The following is an 18,980-nucleotide window of genomic DNA, read 5'->3' as shown; positions in this document are numbered from 1 at the left end:
CTGATACTACAGTGAAACTCACCAAGATAGAGAAACAGTTCATTACTGTTGCGGCAAACATGTGGATCTCGAGGCGTGCTCCAGACATAATAAGCTTGCATCAGAGGCATAGCTGTATCCATTCAGTACAGGCCAGATGGACATATATGTGAAGTCCCGCCTAGCTGATCTCTTCAGCTGAGATAACTTCACCGCTTTATTTCCGGTGGAACAGGCTCACCGCTCCCTGGCCCCTCGACTGGGGCACCTCTCCATCCGATATTAGCTCAGAGATCGTGACATTGCCATGAGGGATGTTACCCCGAAACGGATCCCAGAAGGCTTGTTTCTGGTCCAGGAAAGACCTGGCTTAGCAGTTCGGGCTGGACTGTTCCCATGAGAAACAGGTTCTAGACTGATTTGCATATGGATGGGTCTGAACTGAGTTGGCGAAGTGAGCTAAAGAACTTTGGTGGATTCAACCCAGATCAGTGTCTGTAGGTGAATGTCTGAAAAGTTTCAGCGTTCCGTCCATCATCTCTTTGTGTTTCCTGTGTTGAAGGAGACATCCTCAGGAGGATCTGGTGGTGCAGGCTTGTTGGTCAATTATGTTTAAATTCTTAACTGAGAAATGTTTTAGGTTTGTTCCAAAACTGATCTGCTGTCAACCCTAATCAAACTTTTGCAGAGTAGAGGTAGCATTTCTCTATAATAATCAAATATTTATTACAATAGTAACGTAGAAAGGACTTTCAACCAGAAGATGTATATTACCCTGCCTTCTCAACTGTATTTCTCATACATCACAAGCTGAGTTTACTTGCACAGTATGGGTATGAGATGCGATGAATTTTATATTCACCACATTCAGTAAATTAGTGCTGTTCCCAATAACATTAGGTAGTTTAGTATCATTCCTAGATGCTTTGTGTTTTGCTTAAAAAATGCATCTTGCAAAAAGCCACCACTTATCATCGGATGATATCCTGTTTTAATGCCCACTACACCAGAGTAAGTCTTATTTAATTGCGTGCAGAAACGTCCCATTTTTTGTGAGGCCATGAAGTGGGCCATCCAACATTCTTTCTGTAAATACCTTGTAGGTGTAGGTTTGGGAGTAAATTAAAATGTGATTAGGAATTCTGGCAGAGTTGTTGCTCCTGATGCTTTGCCTGGATTTTGCATTCTTAGTGTTCCCTACTTGGCTCCTGGTTCCCCACGGTATAATGAGGGAAACAACCTTTATAATAGTAGTATCATGTAGTCGTTATGAGTTAACTAGTCCATTTGACTTGTTCTGGTGCCAGCGGAAAATTAAATCCTGCCCACCCCTGGGATTCTGTGAAACTACAGTTACATCCAGGAATCTAAATACATTTTGAACTAGGAAATGAGCTGTGTAACTGATGTAAGGGAGACAGAGTTAGGCATTCAATGCACATTCTTTGATCAAATGATTAACTAGGGGATACTTCATAGTCCTGGCTAAAATATATTAAAGTGATGGTAATGCAAGACGTTTAAATGGACATACTATTGGTGAGTAACTTTTCTTGTGGAGTTGTATCACTCACTAAATAATTGTAGACTTTTTTTTGCTACGGTGCTTTACCGTGAATGTTGTATGATTGAGATTTTTGATTTTATACATGTGAGATTTATAATGTTAGCCATGTTAGGGTATGCTTACATTTGTTGAACAAAAGTTCAGGTATTTTCCATGATGAAAGTTCCTAAGTTTCTTTGTAAGTAATCGGGGTATGTTTCTCAGTTTCCCTTTTACTTATGCAGAAATAATTCTAAACTTGCAAGTTTGGTTTCATTTTAAAGGAAGAAACTCCCTCTGCACAGTTGTAAGCAGCGGGAAACGCCCTAACTCTGAAGAGGATATACAAAGCATAGGGCCAAAAGTCCAGCGACAAAGCAGTCTTTGATTAGGTAAGTTAATGCAAACGTGAAAACGATAAACTAAACTTTAATGTTGTGTTTTTCTGTACTGTTCATTCAGACAGTAAAGCCTGTAGTTTTTCATTGTATAGCCACAGTGAAGGGTATTTACACCTACACATTATTTCAAAAACATACCACAATACCATGGAATAATACAGAGGGCCAAAAAATAGACAAGGTCAGAGTATATAGGTTCACTTTACGTACCTCCCCGATGCCCTTTAGAAATAATAAAAAAAAAAATGTATATATATATTCAAACCTTGTTTCGCGATATCCTCTGCCTCAAAAGGGTGTCGGGCTGCCGGCAAGGACGCGACCCTTAGTATTCCATCAATCAATCCTTTGCTCATAAAGATTGCGCCGAGCCCCAATTTGTTTGTAACAGCGTGCTTTATTCCATCAAGTTTGTGGCAAACAACTCCCGATGCGTTTCGAAACCCCTATATGTATATTTACTGAAAAAAACAATGGTCAAAGGGACGTTATAGTTAGGCTGAGATTTCACTCATACGAATCCAGTGAAATTCAGCACTTCTAGTTACTTGGGCTAACTATAACTTATGTCCCCCACAATGCACTGCTTATGACCTCACATATAAGTTCACTCATGACATGGTTAGTGACATCACTGATGACATCTCAATGAAATATTATATACATCAACGGGTTCCTCAAAGACCCCTATATTCCAGACATGGGGTCAGGGCATATCCAACCTGACCCCTTCTAACACTTTCTGCCATTATGTTTGAGCCCTGGGGACTGTTCCGATAAACTAAAATGGTGGTTGCATCTCTCTGTTCAGGTTGCGGCCAGCCAATCACAGTATTCCTGTTGGCGTGCGCATTCACAATTTGTTGCAAAATCAGCGCAACTTATTTGTGGCCAAAAATATATGCATTTAATATTTCGCAAACTACTGAACAGATTTACACCAAATAACAAAAAGCACAATCTGCGAAACAAAAGCTAGGGTTCTGCCAAATTTGGTATAATTCCGTCCAGTGGTTCGGGCTGCTGGCGTGTCTAAAGTTTCTATGGGAATTAACATGGGAAACGCACTTATTTTATCCCGGGCCCGGATTGACAGATCGCCCTAAAACTTTCCATGCACATTAAGAAGCACCGCACACTTTTTGGGGAGAATTTCATGAAGTTTCATCAAACAGCGCCAAAGATACAGGCAAGTCCAAAAATGCTTTCCCTATTGAAACATGGTCCTAACGACGACTACCTACTGACAGCCACCAGTTGGTAATCTATGTATATATGTATAAGCCATCAAATTATGAATAACGCCACACTCTCGAAAGGAAGGTTTCTTTTAAATTTATTAGGTCGTTGAAAATATCGTCATATCACCACCACCAACGTGTTTCCATCAAACACTGGTCTTGCTCACAGTCTTGTGAGTCCATCATTGCTTTATATTTTATACCTCTCTCCCATTATGTCCATTATGAGGCATTATGTGATTAGTAGTCATACATGACAAACAATGATTAAAAACAAACACATTTTTTTTTTACAATTCATTGTGTCGGTTTGCATTTAGTCCAGTGATGTACATTGTTATTTAATCATACGTAAAACTCGGAATTGGTTTTTCATACTAAGATTGCATTTTCTTATTGACTGATATATTTAGTTCTGCATATTTATTTAAGGGTATACCACTGTCCATATTATTTAAGTTTTTTTACCAATTGCCACTTTTTGTCAGAATCACACCATTTCTTATGTGGGTGTCTTTATCGGGATATCACAGTGTCTCTTATGTTGCCTCTGCCTTAAAGCGGCAATAATCTCATCTCCATACCTCCTCTCTAACCATGTAATGTTGTAATTACTAAGATACTGCGTACATTAACACATACACTTTATACCTCTATTAAGGGGACCTATTTATCCAAGTCTCCATATACAACTGGCTTAGTGCCCTTATATTCTTCATGTCCCCTTGGCTGTTTATACATCAGTATATTATATAAATCTTTTATCTAATGTCACAGAGATAGCACAGACTTACATTTTATTGAATGTATGAACAGGAATCAGTGCAAGCACCATTACCACTTCACAAGTACGAGGATTTTCAGGAAAACAGCAGAAGTGATGGATAAGATCCAGAGATGGAATAATCTGCCTCATTTCTCAACTAGAAGGTCTTCTTATAGCTCTTCTGGGTTATTGTGATCCATTAATTACAAAAGGTTATAGAGCAATTGACCTCTACAGTGATTAATGGGACGTGTAGTTCAAACCTTCTCCATGCGAAATTCTGCTTCTGTGATGCCCTATGAATTCTCTCATAAACTCCACCATCTTCTGAGCTTATAAAATAATGTCAGTAACTTCTGTTCTCCATTAATCTCAACTGCTAAATCTACTATTATGGAGATGTTTTGCTTTGTGTCGGCGTTCATGTCCATTTTACCCCTGACGCTTGTTTTAAATGTAAACTTACATCCGCTCTCTCAAGAATGCTGACAGGGCACAGGTTTCTCAGGAATTTTGGCATGGAAAGCACGCAATAATCGGGCAGCATGAATACTCTTGGTTGGTTCCCATGAATTTTCCTCTGTGCCGTATCCTTTCCAAGACACAAGATACCATAAACTGGACCCTCTCTGCTTGGATTCTAAAATCTCTTGTACTTCATATTCGAGTTCATTGTTCACCCATATGGGAGAGGGCACCTTTTTCACCGAAACTCCTTAACGCTTAATTAAAGAGATATGGAACACAGGATGTATTTTTAGGGATTTTGGCAGAGATAGTTTTACTGCAACTGGATTGCTGTATTTAAGTATCCTATATGACCCAATATATTTAGGATTAAAGATACTATATCTTCAAAAATGCAGATTCCTGCTGGACAACCAGACCGCATCTCCTACTTGATAAGTAGGATATGCCCCACGGTGTTTGCCGACTGTCTTTTTATAATGTATTTTTGCGTTGTGTAAATTCACCTGAGCTTCTTTCAATGTTTTCTGAATATGTGTCCCGCTCTGATGAGCTTCGTGACTATTGGAACTAGATGAGGCATTAAAGCAATGGAATAAAATGTTGAGGAAATCTGTATGTACAAAAAAGTGGTACAGACGTCTTAGCACAGTGCTTTGCGCTATTGTAGGCTATTTCAGTAACCCAAAATAGTTCTACCAAAGACTTTTTTACTTCCACATAACAACAGAGATATTGTTTAAGGGCCTGAGTCAAACTTTCTGTCTGCTTGTCTGTTTGTGGGTGGAAACTGGTAGACATTGCTGAGGATATGTGTAATGCCTTACATCATACTCTCCAAAAATGGGCCTTAAATTGGATTCCCCAATCTGACACAGTGGTTTTAGGCAAACCATAAAGTCTTATGATTTTGATCATATGAGCAAGTTGTCCTGCTGTGGGTATTTGAGAACACGCTATGAAATATCATAATTTAGTCAGACTATCTACTACCACTAATATTGCTGTACATCCTTGATCTTTGGGGAGCCCTACAAAGAAATCCAAAGAGATGGTTTCCCATGGTACCTCAGGGGTAAGTAATGCTTGTAACAATCCTTGGGGTCTTTTATGATCAGTTTTGGCCTCTGCACACTTAACACATTCCTGAACCATTTGCTGAACATCTTTACTTATGGTTAGGCCACCAGAATTGTCTTAACACTCGATCAAGTGTTTTTTCAAATCCATTGTGTCCTGCACTAAGCACATTGTGACACCATTGCAACACTTCCTTTTGTTGTTCTTTGGATGGTATCATCAATTGCTTTTCACAAATAGGCAACCCCTTTTATAGTTTCCATGTAGGATGATTCCTAAGCCATTATTTCCAAGTACCCTTACACATAGTTTGTGCTATCTTCTGTAGAAATTGTTCTGTTTGTAACGTACAGACTACTTGAGATGGATTCAGAATGGATTGTTTTTTGTTTTCTTGCTTTTCATCACTGATTCTTGTCTGGTCAGAGCATCTGCTTTGTGGTTCTCCACACCGGGTTTGTAGGTCACTATGAAGTTGTATTCCTCAAAGAACAACAGCCATCACAATCCTCAGTGTTAATAACCTGGCAGACCTCATGAATTGTAAATTACGGTGCTCCATATATAGTGTTATGTTTTGTTTTGCACCCATTAAATGATGTTGCCCCTCACAAAAGGCGTTTTTTTATAGCCAGGAGCTCTTTTTCTGCAATGTTATAGTATGACTCAGCTGTAGTCAATTTTCTGGACATGAACGTCACAGGATGCAACTGTCCAGTTGATTCATGATGTTGTGAAAGAGTAGCCCCTATTGCCACTTCTAAAACATATGCTTTCACAACATAAGGATTCTCTGGGCTAGGATGAGCTAGAATAGGTGCTGGGGTGAAGGCTAATTTCAAGAGTTCAAAAGATTGATTGGCCAGTTCTGACCATATGAAAGAGGTGTTTTTTTTTGCAAAAGCCTAGTAATGGGTGCTACTTTTTTGGAAATTGATCAAGAAACCTCCCATAAAAGTTAGCAAAATTCAAAAAACATTGGATGTCTCTGATATTTCTTGGTACAGGCCATTCCTTTACTGCCTGTACTTTACATTCTGCCATCTCCAAACCTGTGGTACACAGCATTACACCTAAGAATTTCACTTTAGGAACATGCTGAGTTTACATTATAAACCATTTTCCCTCAAGGCTTGTAACCCCAAAAGCACGTGTTGCTCATGCTTAAACGTATTCTTGGAAAATATTAATATGTCATCAATGTAAACTGCTGTGAAAATATCCAAATATTCTCTTAAAGAAATGTTGAAACGCAGCAGGCACGTTACAAACCCCAAAAGGCATCACTTGATACTCAAAAAGACCATATTGTGTACGGAAACTGTCTTCCATTCATCACCCTCCCTCATTCTCACCAAATGATAAGCCCCTTTGAGCTCTAACTTGGTATAAATGGTAGCATTTGTACCTGATCTAAAAGAATTGGTATAGGAGGTAGAGGGTAATGATTCTTGATGGTAATATTATTCAAGGCTCTATAATCTATATGCGTTCTCCTCTCGCCATTGGCTTTTGGTATGAAGAAAAGAGGAGAAGAAGCTGGTGATTTGGAATTCATTGGCTAGATATTGATCTATATATGCCTACAAATGTTTATTCTCTGGTTCTGTGAGAGCATATATTCTTCCACAAGGTATTACTCCACCTGGTATTAAGTCAATTTGGCAGTTATAGGGTCTATGAGGTGGCAATATGTCTACTTGACTTTCATTAAATACATCGCAGTATTCTTGATACCTGTTGGGAAGAATGTTCTCTTTTTCTGGCCACTCTGGCTATACTATGTCTCAGTGCCAAAACCGTACTCACTGGCTTATTGAAAATAAATAATGAGAAGAACAAAAGTGAGAATCAAAGACAAGGGTATTATTATTCCAATTAATAGAAGGGTTGTGCTGTTTCAGCCATGGTAATCCAAGTATCAATCCATAATGAGGAGCTTTCATTACATCAAAACGTAATGTTCCGGTGTGATTCTCCTCACACCTCACTGAGAGAATTTCAATGCTATATCTTATGGGGCCAGAAACCCAAGGGCAGATTTACAAGCCCCGTGCGGCACTTTTGCGCTGCCGTTGCATCCCTTTTGTGACACAACGGCGGCGTAAAAAATACGGCAAATTTACAACGTGACGCATCTAGAGAGATGTGTCACGTTGTAAAGCCCTGCGTGACATTATACCTGCATCAGGTATAATGTATGCAGTGTAGGCGTTCCCACGCAGGAAAGCCTTGTAAAAGTGACGCAGTGAAATCTACAAGAAACAGGCGTAAGGCATGACGCAGTGTATTGGGAATAGGCCGCAACACGCATTGCTGGAGTTGCGTCGTGCTTGCGACACGACTCCAGCAATGCGTGATTTTTCCACAAACAGATGCGTCAGAAATTCTGATGCATCTGTCAATCCTTGCGCCATAGTGTGCCGTATTGTGAATAGGGTGCATCTATGGTGGTGCAAGGGTTTTTCACGCAGGCGCTTGGAAACTGACACATCTGTACAGATGCGTCAGTTTCTTGTAAATCTGCCCCCAGTCTCTCCCATCTACAGCTACTACAATTTCAGGTTTCTCTTTTTTCACCAAATGTATTTGTAACCTTTGAATCATAGCTTCATCAGTAAAAATCCCTGTAGCCTCAGAATCAATCATGGCTTGAACTGTTTGCCAAACTTTTTTAGTACTCAATTGTATAGGTAAATAGAAGTGCTCTCAATTGGATACATCTAATGAAGAAATATTCATGCAGCTCAAGGTGTTCTCTTCCGCTACCCTTGAGCTATTGAGTGTTCCGATTTTTTGGTGGTATCAATAGATGATACCTTGGACCATCCGGACCTAGTATTAGGTTTAGCCAAACAGTCTTTTACAAAATGGTCTCTTTTGCCGCAATATAAACGCAGCCCCTTCTTCCAACGCTGGTCTTTCTCTTCCTGAGTCAGTGAAGCTATGACTTTACCGATTTCCATGGGTTCTGAAGTCTCCCCAGATAATCCTCCCATGTTTCTACTTCTCTCAAATCTGGGGACTAATTGATCCATTTTCCTTACATCCTCTTTACACTCATTAATGCGATAATCTAATCGAAAGTCAGATTAATTAAATACGTACAAGTAGCAAGTTGTGGATCGCTCTGTGCTAGCACATCTTTTATATCGTCTCTCAATACTTGATCGAATAAAGCCGCTCTTTTTTCTTCGGGCCATTTTTTCTTTGAGCCACCAAACGTTGATAGGTATTTAAGTATTCAACCAATTCCTTTGAGCCATGCTTTAATTCCAATAATTCTCTGTCCGTTGAAAAAGAGCCTTCCTTCCGGAATTCTATCTAATCATACAAGGGCGAATCGTCCCTCCTTACCAATAGTACTGCCCACTGTGTAGCATCACCTGCTAAGTATGAAATCATAAAGGCCACTCTTGTCTGATTAGTGGGAAATGCTTGAGGTCTACAGGAAAAATGCTAAAGGATTTGTGTTAAAAATACTTGCACCTTATTTGCTTCACCGTGAAATCTTTAAGGTGCAGCTAACGGTACTGGAGTAGGAATTTCTACTGTAACTGAAGAATTTTGTGTGGTGCCATCATTGGTTAACCAAGAACCCCCCCCCCCCCCTCCCCCCCGAGGCTCTTCCGTTATCAGCATCAAATAGACTTTTCTGCATTCTGTCTATTCTTTCCTGCAATGCTGTGGTCTCTGTTCGTGATTAACCCTGGCCGTAGTTCGCGAAGTAGAGCTACGCGTAGCTACGCAAAGTCCACTTCGCACTACGCGAGCTATGCGTAGCACTTCACGAACTGCGTAGTACCCTGTTCGCACTGTGCAAGATGCCGTTTTCAATAATTGCACAGTGCGGACAAGCATCCTGCACTGTGCAATCATTGAAAACGGCATCTTACACAGTGCGAGCTGTAGTTTTCTGCCGCTCGAGTAGATTTTTACTCGAGCGGCAGCTTTCTCAACGCGGACTGGTAGTTTCTCATCGCGAGCAGTCGCGAGCATGCGTGACCACTCGCAATGAGAAACCTGACCTCCCCGCGTTGAGAATCTCGCCAGGAGGTTTATTTTCCACGCTTGCGATCGGCAACTTGATGTTGAGGACCGCGAGCAAGCAAAAAATGACTGCTGCACTACGTAGCGCTACGCTATGCGGGTTTGCACTGTGCTACGTGCAATTCGCGTAGTGCGAAGTTGCGCAAACTTCGCAAACTACGCGAACGTAGCGTAGTGCTTTGCCCAGGCATATTCGTGATGCTGTTACCTGTTGGTGTACTAACACTGCCTCTAACAATACCATATTGTCTTCAAACCGACTAGGTGGGATTATTTTCTTGGGCAGATTATTCTGTAACGATGATCAATGCCCTCAGGATCGGTTTGATGCACAATAGGGTCCACCTTTCAATAGCCTCAATTCCGCCTGCTATTATAGCACATAAGTTTGAGGTGATTAATAGAGGTAAGAAAAGGGAAGGGAACAGCAGGGAAAGAGACCTGGGGCACAACATACTGTAATCACTCCAAACATTGTTTAACATAATAAATATTTGAGAGAGAAACTGGTACACAGCCATCATCAAGATCATGATAAAAAGAAAGGAATGCAATGGTTAAGGACAAAGGGCTTCCTAAAGTGCTACACATGTAAAGTTTGCCAAATCGCTAAAAACATGACAGAGGTCAGATTACCTAACAACAAGATATGGCAAAAAAAAGAACTAATCACATGTAAAAGTCAATTCGTTGTATATTTGATCGAATGTCCATGTTCACTAAAATACATAGGCAGCACGAAGTGTGAGTTGAAAAAGAGAATCCTTGGACATGTGAGAGCAACGGTTAAAAAAGACAGGAGCAACGCAGTTGCAAAACACATGGAAAGTAATCATGGAGGAGATTGGAAATCCCTACGATTTTATGCTCTTGAAACGATATCTGCACATGAAAGAGGAGGAGATCGAGAAAAGAATCTGAGACGTAGAGAATCCCGCCAAATTCTGAATTTCAGGACTTACACGCCATGTGGCCTCAATCAAAGTGAAGAACTGCATGTTCATTTATAGAAATATAAAAAGACCATTAAGATCCTGTGACGTTTTGCCTTGAGAAAGGGGAGAGGAGGGAAAAAGGCTCATGCTCAAGTCATATGAACACACTCAAACCTATGACATAATTGAGAAGGACCATTTAATTGTTAACTGTCCCATAATTGGGTAGGAACTAAATGACTGCTGTTCAATAAACAAATTATGACATTGCCCACTAGAGGGTATGCTTTATGCCATAAACACAAGTATACCAGATAAGGAAAGGTTAAAAAATTGTCACAAAGTAACATATGTGACGCCTTCTTTCTAAGCCCACTGGAGGGCTTGAGAATAGCATGAATGGTATTAGACGCGGAATTAACTCACCGCGTCACAATAAAACTTAAAGGCTGTCTATTTACCATAAATAGCGGAAATCGGAGCTCCGATTTTTAGAGGTTTAACGAATATGCAGGTTAAATTTAAACAACTAGAAACGTATCACTTCCCATCAAAAATGACGAAAGTGTGGCTGCACAACTCTGGGTAAAATAAGAACATCGTAGTTTGTGTGAATCGATCCCAACAAAGGACAGGGAAGTTAATAAAGTTCAAGTTGAAACCTGTGAATAAAAAACCAAAAACAAAACCTGTCTCTATCCGCTTAGTAAGAGCCGATTTGGAAAATGACAAGTAAAAAATATTATGGCAGATCGTATGTATGTCATTGACAAATTGACAAAAATAAGATGTATATAAAAGAGATAAACAAAAAATATGTTGAATTAAGTAAAGTAAAATATGTATGATTTTGGGGACACGTTAATGTCATCATTGAAACAAAATGTTAACATTGTATATGGCCTGAGGACTACAAGGACCAGAAGTCTAGTTTAACAAATGAGTTACATCACTAATCACATGTTTGGCATCAGATGTTTTTATAGGGTGATTCAAATGCATAATATTAACCGTGATCAAGCTATCTGTGGATAGCGAAACGCGTTGGTATTTCCTTGGAACTGGATGCTATTGAATAAATAAAGGAAATTGGGGTAAACAAAGAATCCCGTGAGTGCGTACTACTTGGTCTCCTGAGAAGGAAGCTGTTGGTGTAATATATATATATATATATGTATATATATATATATATACACAAATATATATTTAAAATTCCCCGCATTACAAATGAACAAGGTGCTGTATTGACATTACCACATTTTCCCAAAACATCCTCTCTCTCTCTGTATTACCTCACCTCCGGTGACCCCTTCTCCACCAAAATGTGTTTGTGAACACTGAAATGTGCCACTCATAAAACAATGTGCACATCCTTTCTGTAGTACTACCTTTTGCGAGGAGAGCTATCCGTGCTCCCGTCCCACTACAGAAAATGGGCCTGACTGGTGTTGCAAAGCACCTCTGCTCTTGAGTTTGAAGTCATAAGGTCATACATAGACTCGGTCTTCCGTTTACTGTGAGCCATTAATCAGGGGCATAGCTTGGTCAGTAAGATTTGTGAGGGTTGGGTGGGTTTAAGCTTCAGATTTCCCAACAACTATGCGGATTAAAATACATTATACGAGAAGCAGGGCAGTAGGGGGGGTCTAAAGGAGCAGCAGGAAGGGAGTGGAGTGCGGATTGTGAGGGGTGCTTATAACTCAATATTTTGTCAAATAACCATTTTTAAGACCTTTAAAACAGAAACAAGAGTGTTTGTGTTTGTCTGCATGTGTATGTAAAAATTCCAAGTGAAACCTCTCACCATACCTGACTTAAAACAGCTGTACCCAACTATTTCCAGCAGAATACATTTATTAGGCGGGTGTTACAACCCAAACAGCCCCCGTAAGCTACGCCCCTGCCATTTATCTCATGTTGTAAGCTGATGTGCAAGGCCTTGCCTAGAGTGGGGCCCGGGTCAATTAGCCCTTACTGCACCACCTTCATGTCTTCCTAGATCAACTCTCCTACTAGACCTGACAGTGTGAATTATCTTTGCTTTATTATAGTTTAACAGTTTCACTGAGCTTCACTAACAACATGAGTACAGCATTGAAAGCAGCAGTGCAGCCTTCTTTAACAGAAACAGCAGATAAAGGTCAAGTGGTGACTTAGTATGGTACTACGTAGTAGGAGCACACACCCACTCAATTAGACTCCGGAGGCACTAGTGCGCTAGACTGCACCCTAAGAAGACTGACCACAACAGTGCCTTTTCCCCTAGCTGCACTCAACAACAACACTGCCTTTCTAGTCACACTAAACTACCACACTGCATTGCATGGCACTGAGACGCTCACCCACAAGTTGCACTTACGAGATATCAACGCACCTATATTCTGGGGATATTAATCTACCACACCATGCTGCATCTTAGGGGCATTAAGCCATCGCTTTGCACAGCACTACATCTTAAGAACACTAGGCAACCAGACTAGAGAGAATCTCAGGATCACTAACCAATCACAATGCACATCCTTCTAGGGAAACCCAGGGAATTAACACCAGTTATATTCTAGGCAGGTACTGCCCAAGCCTTCACAAATGCTGATGTAAGATCCCACCTCAAATATCAACTCTACATGTGGCCCTCTTATTTATGCAGACATTTTAGAAATGTGTTTAACCAGCAGGCATAAACGCACAGGATCATGTGGCCTCATGTGAAATGTGAATATAAATATGATTAATCAATATTCTTACAAAAGGGAAGGCTGTGCTCCATGCTAGTTTAAAGCCCGAGACCTACATCGCTGTTGATATTTACAAAGGTAAGAATGAAGATTTGAATGGGATGGCATGTTGTTTCTCGTGCAGATCTGGCTTTCACATGGTCCGGATATAATCAGAAAGATCGAAAAACACTCATGGGAGGTCGCTGAGAATCCAGATGTATTATGAAAAACACTCACAGGAGGTCTCTGAGAATGCAGCTGTATTAACACAAGTCACATTTCCAGAGATAACATTTTAGACTGAATGGAATGAATACCATGAGAGGGGATAAGGGAGAAACTAATAGTGGATAAGAATGAAGGAAATAAGTCTCCCTGTTTATCTGGGATATCAGTGCAGAATCTCTGCTTGCATAATATTGCCCCTACTACTACACTACAATCCCCACAATTATCCACAAAGTTTTCTTTATCTTAGGTGTCTAGTTTTAAGTTTGTTTCAATAGAAATCCGCAGTTTAGCTGCTCATTGTGATTGTATGCTCTAAATTAGCTGAGTTGAAACATTATAATGCTACACCTTTCCCATTTGAGATCTCGTCTTCGTATGGTAATGTCTGGAAATCGTTGTGTATGTGGATTAAACCTTACAATATTCAGTTTAAAATGAAAACTGTATCCATCATTGTTGCTAGAACTGGTGTTGTTTTGTGTGTGATAGTGCTGTGTGTATATGCCTCCCTGGGCAAAGAAAGCAGGCAACTTCTACTTACCAGAGGAGGCGTAGGTTCTTTGCGTGGTATGATGGGCTCTGAATACATTGTATGGTGCTGTGTGTGGGTAGCTGTTGCCTCTGTCTCAGCATCATGCAGCAGCTGCAGGAAGAGATAACATTGCATTAGTGTGTGGGTGTAGTTTGTGACAATGCACCCTGAACTTTAATAGTGGTGAAAAAACATGCATCTCTAGCGTGTTACATGGCTGGTTTTGGTTTGCACAAGCTTGGGGGCTTTTTTAAATGTATTCCTGTGCTTTAATATAAGGTTGTGCACCATAGTCTGTATTCATCAACCAAATCTGTGTATTCCACATGCTGCTTTTTGTATTTCTTGCTGTGCTCTGTATTTGCTTCTCACCCCTGCAACTTTTTACAAGTATGCAGCTTCAGAGATATTGGGAGATTCTGTAGTGATACTCTATGCGTGGATTCCACTGTTGCCACCTTCACAACCTGCAAAAACTGAAGATGCACCCCGTGCCTAAATGGGATATGGTTTCCAGTTTTCAGTTAAAACTGATTATAACCAATAAAGCATTACCAAGGGAATATTCGCTTTTCAGTAGAAACTGGAAAATTGTAGATTTTATGCACTTTTTGTGCTATGATGCCCTCTGGTGTCAAAGCAGTATAAATGGAGTCTTTAGTTTTGAACAAATTTCAGTAATGATTGCTCCCACTATGACTCACGCCAACCAAAGTAAGCCACTTTTGCAAATTTATTAATAATTCATGCATAGCGGAACAGCATGGAAACTTGCTGCATTTCGTGAAAGGGAGAGAGCAGAAATGTTCCATATTTGCAAACATATAAATAATTTCTGCACTGGCGCTCTATGTGCTGCTTATCACCAATGCAGCCACCTCTGCGCCATGGTGCAAGGGTTCCTACATTACAGATAGGATTGTTTTGTGCAAAAAGGAATACTTTCCAGCACAGAAATAATCTTTAGAGCAATATTCCTCATTCTAGGTGTACTGCATGGGAAGAGGATTTAATGAGGAGAAATTAAGATATTTTTCTCGTTACACCTCTGTTAGGAAGGCATACCATTTCAGCGCAAATCCAGGTGTACAAGATTTTGTAAATCTGGGTGTGCGTAAAAAACGGATGCCTTGGAATCCCATGCAACACTGATGTAAGGCCTACCTGACACAAACTAAAGCAAGGCAGCCCTATGCGCTGTGTTGTTTTACTTTGAGTTTACTTAACCAACCAAAGTGACTTAGGAAATGCCGAAATTATTTTATGTCGGGGTTGCACCACAAAAGTGACTGTGATGCAAAATCATAATAAATCTGGGCCTTAACATGCCCTTTCAACCATCTCAAAGGACCCGGAGTCCCCTGAACATACTTCCACTCTGTTTTCTGTGCAGGGCTCACCTCACATGCTAACTGTTCACTGCACATTGCTGTGTAGTGGCCAATGGTTTCGCAGCTGAACAGGGTCTCAGTTTAGGGCATGATGTCATTCTCCATCACTGACTGGTGCAAGGCTTAGGGCATGATGTCATTCTCCATCACTGACTGGTGCAAGGCTTACTTGTTAATAGCTGAGGTATGAGGGTGATGGCAACAAAGGTCACTGAGCATATGGACGCCTTTCCATAATATGCTGTCTCTGGTTTGTAAAGCATGTATTCACGAGCCCGATCCCATCATATTAAAGGGCAAGGACCATATCATGAACATCTTCAACAACCATCTCCAGGCCCAGAAGGGGTCCATGCACCCGCTTTGCTGGCAGTGTGCTGCCTACAGCACATACATTAATTCAAAACCTATGAGTTGCAGACCGTAAATGAAGAGGCAGCTGCTGCTCTGTCCTCTAGCATGTGCCACAAACAACACAATATGAGCAAAACAGGTGCACAGTCCATTCCAAGTCCGCATACCAAAGTAGAACTTGTTCTTGATACAGCCCCAGGGTCACCCAGTTCTACTGGGTCAACAGAAAGTCGAGATTCAAGTTTCGCATGCAGTCGGGTCACTCAGGGCAGGAGCACATGCCTGTTTACCATGCAGGGGTCATTTGCGTCCCAACACCATGCTTGACATTAACGTCCTTGCTCAGGCAGCTGGCATGATGTATTCAATGCAGGCAGTAAAGCATGTGCATTCACTTCCTAATTAACCATCATATTCCGTAAAAATGTTTGAACTATACCACGCACCTTACTGTAGAATATACCACTGCACTGTATGTTCACAACATGTATTCCTTTCCTTTCATCAGTTTTACGTTTGTATTCAGTACATCAGTTGCGTTTACATACTTTACGAAAGCACATACGTGACAATTTACCCCACTCATCCTTCCCCTTTCCACTGTTCTTTTGTAAAAGCAAGACCTTTTGGCTACATGAGTATTTGCCCAAGTTGAGGTCTTAATGGGTTGGTACTGAGCAAACCATAAAATTATCAGAATGACTTTCAAAGTTTGCAGAAAAATCAAATGACAGTCATGCCATCTCCTTTTACTGCATCAACATGTTCTGTTAGAACTGTTTAGTGTTTTTTACATTGAGGCACTTCATGCCAAGGGAGATGTTGTTATTCCACCTCCTTGGCTGTGGCTCTCTACATTCTATCTTCCATGCCACGTTTTTGTGGAAACTGGGTGTATTAGTTGCCATGTTCGTTTGCAGCTTTTCAAGAGGCCACTGAATTCTTCTTGGTTTAGATCTCAGCTTCCAAGTGAAGCTGGATTCATGCGTAAGAATGCCATGTCTAAGTGTGTAACATACCGACTCTTTTTGATAAATTGGCATATCAAGAAGTTGTTTCTGAATATTGTTTCCTTACAATGTTAGAATTATTTGCTTTTTAGGTCTGGCATTAGCCAAGACCTTTTGATTTTACTAAAATTATGTAAAAATAATGTACCTTTATAAGGAGTTTTCAGCCAGCTCTTTTCGTTCACTGGTCTGTTTGATTTGTTCAACCACTCACTACAGCATGCAGCATGGGCAGTAGGTCAGCACACTTTAGGCATTAGCCAATTTCACTGCGAGTGATGTCATTCTGTTCTTTCACAAAGAGCAAATCTGCACACAAATTAGTTCCCTCGAGTGCCAGGGACTTCCATGGCAATGTGTGCTTTAGGAAACCAAATATATTCATGATTTTAGCCAGTGTTCTTTATATTGATACATGCACAACAGTTCCTCCAACAATGATTTTTTACAAAAATCATGACAAAACAAGAATTGACAAAGCCAAAAGACTGGCAGCCAATGGCATGTCCATTGCCTTTTCCAGTGCTTATTATATATAGGAGTTCCAATTATGGAGCTGTGCTTGCAGGTGATTACTATTGAGTATAGACGTGTTGAACCTTTCTTGGCAGATGTAAAGAGTAGCTGAGGAGAGATACAACTTCTCTTCTGACGTTCTGTGTTCCTCAGAATCTCCCATGCAAAGAGGTCACTTCTTTCATATAATTTTTAAATGGTTTGAACCTATGCTAACTGTAGGATGAAAGAAGTGTTATATAGTTGTTTTTATGTAAAGTTGGACCGTCAAAGGTGGTGTTGATGCCTATCCATTTTTCCAATAACTTGGTGGTAATCTCTTCATTGTCCCATGATTGGTTATGGGGACCTATATAATGGTATCAAAGTTGGAATGTCCTATATAGAAGTTACAAAATATGATTACAAATGCACAGTTTCAAATATAAAGTGATTAAAAATACCCTCAATAGTAGCAATTAATATTGAGCAGCTTCAAGCAGTAGTATATATCTGTTACAGAAACAGACAGGTATGCTAAGCTTATATATAATTACAGTGGTGTGTTTCAATAAAAAAACATGCAAAATAATGATTTCTCATTTTTTTTCTCCAGCTGTGAAGATGTGAAGATGAACATTTTCAGCACTGTTTTCTTTCTGAGAGCTAAGAAACCTGTGGAGGTGAAGATGTAAAATGATTTGAAACAGCCAGTTGTTCTGTATGGGTACTCATTTTACCTATGAAGAAACATAGTCTTTACTGACATTCTGTACTTGTTCAACACAACTGTTGATAAGCACTCATTTGGATATTGAGGCTGTGCAGTCTCACACCACGCAGCTGTGCCGTGTCAACACCAATGTTTCTGCCGCTTGCTAAATTTGAGACGCTTGAACGTTTTTGAGTTTCTGTCATCGTAATACAACAAAAGATTGGGTGAACTATACCATCTTGAGGTGACAAGGCAAAATATGATGTGTAACAGGAAAATAAAACGGTATCAGCTTGAGTGTTCCATAGAACAAGTCTACATACTGCTTGCTCATGCAATGAATATCAATCAACTGGTTGGGACTCTTCCAGGCCTGAAAGGCTGGCCTGCTCAAATGCTTCAGTTTGTTAAGTTCAGACAAGCAGTCCCTCAAAACAGTGCATTCCTGGTGCTTGCCATGTTGACTGTAAGATCTCTGGAAGTCTTTTAATAAATAGTTTCCAATTGGCATTTAGTCATCAAGAACATAATGTCTCTTTTTCTGTTGAATATTTTGAATTTTATTTTCAGCTGCATTTTTGAGTGTTCTCTAAATTGGTTATTTTTGTTGAGCAAAAGTGTAAATACTCAATAGGACTGTAAATATAGATCTTCTTGATTAGTTTTAGACTCATCAATATTATATTTTTGATAATTTTTCAGGCATGGCATTTATTGGCAACAATTTATAAATGCACCACAGATATATATAAAGAAGGTGTTCTACGCTGTGATGAGAGTATGTAAAGGTTTTTAAACAGATCATTTACGTTGGTTGTTCTTATACTGTTGTATTTATGGTTTACCGAGTAGAACTTTGTATGTGCACTTCAACTTTGTTAGTGAAACAAAATGTTTAATTGTGTAATTCTTACTATAAATATTTTGCATTTTAGTGTACAACGTTGTCAACTTCGAATAACTGCAAATGTGATATGTGTATTGTTTGTATCTCTATTTGTATTCCCTATTGCCTTATTCACTTAAAAGTTATCCTTGTTAATAAAATGGGATGAACACATCAAAAATT

General features: G+C 40.0%; 1 protein-coding gene across 2 annotated transcripts in view; it reads left to right on the top strand.

Annotated features, from left to right (window-relative positions):
- CRY1 (cryptochrome circadian regulator 1) overlaps positions 1-18,980 on the top strand; it is a 130,060-nt gene extending 111,080 nt beyond the window's left edge. The window contains exons 12-13 of one of the 2 annotated variants that reach the window (XM_085652551.1): positions 1,810-1,917; positions 17,813-18,980. In XM_085652551.1, coding sequence (XP_085508677.1) covers positions 1,810-1,913 — 104 coding nt within the window. In that variant the 3' untranslated portion in view covers positions 1,914-1,917; positions 17,813-18,980. The remainder of the gene's footprint in view (positions 1-1,809; positions 1,918-17,812) is intronic. The other variant, XM_085652552.1, reaches the window with a different exon arrangement.

Source organism: Triturus cristatus, chromosome 4_1, assembly GCF_964204655.1.
Source record: "Triturus cristatus chromosome 4_1, aTriCri1.1, whole genome shotgun sequence".
NCBI lineage: Eukaryota > Metazoa > Chordata > Amphibia > Caudata > Salamandridae > Triturus > Triturus cristatus.
The sequence above is the reverse complement of the archived record's forward strand: the minus strand, read 5'-3'. Positions and strand labels throughout refer to the sequence as shown.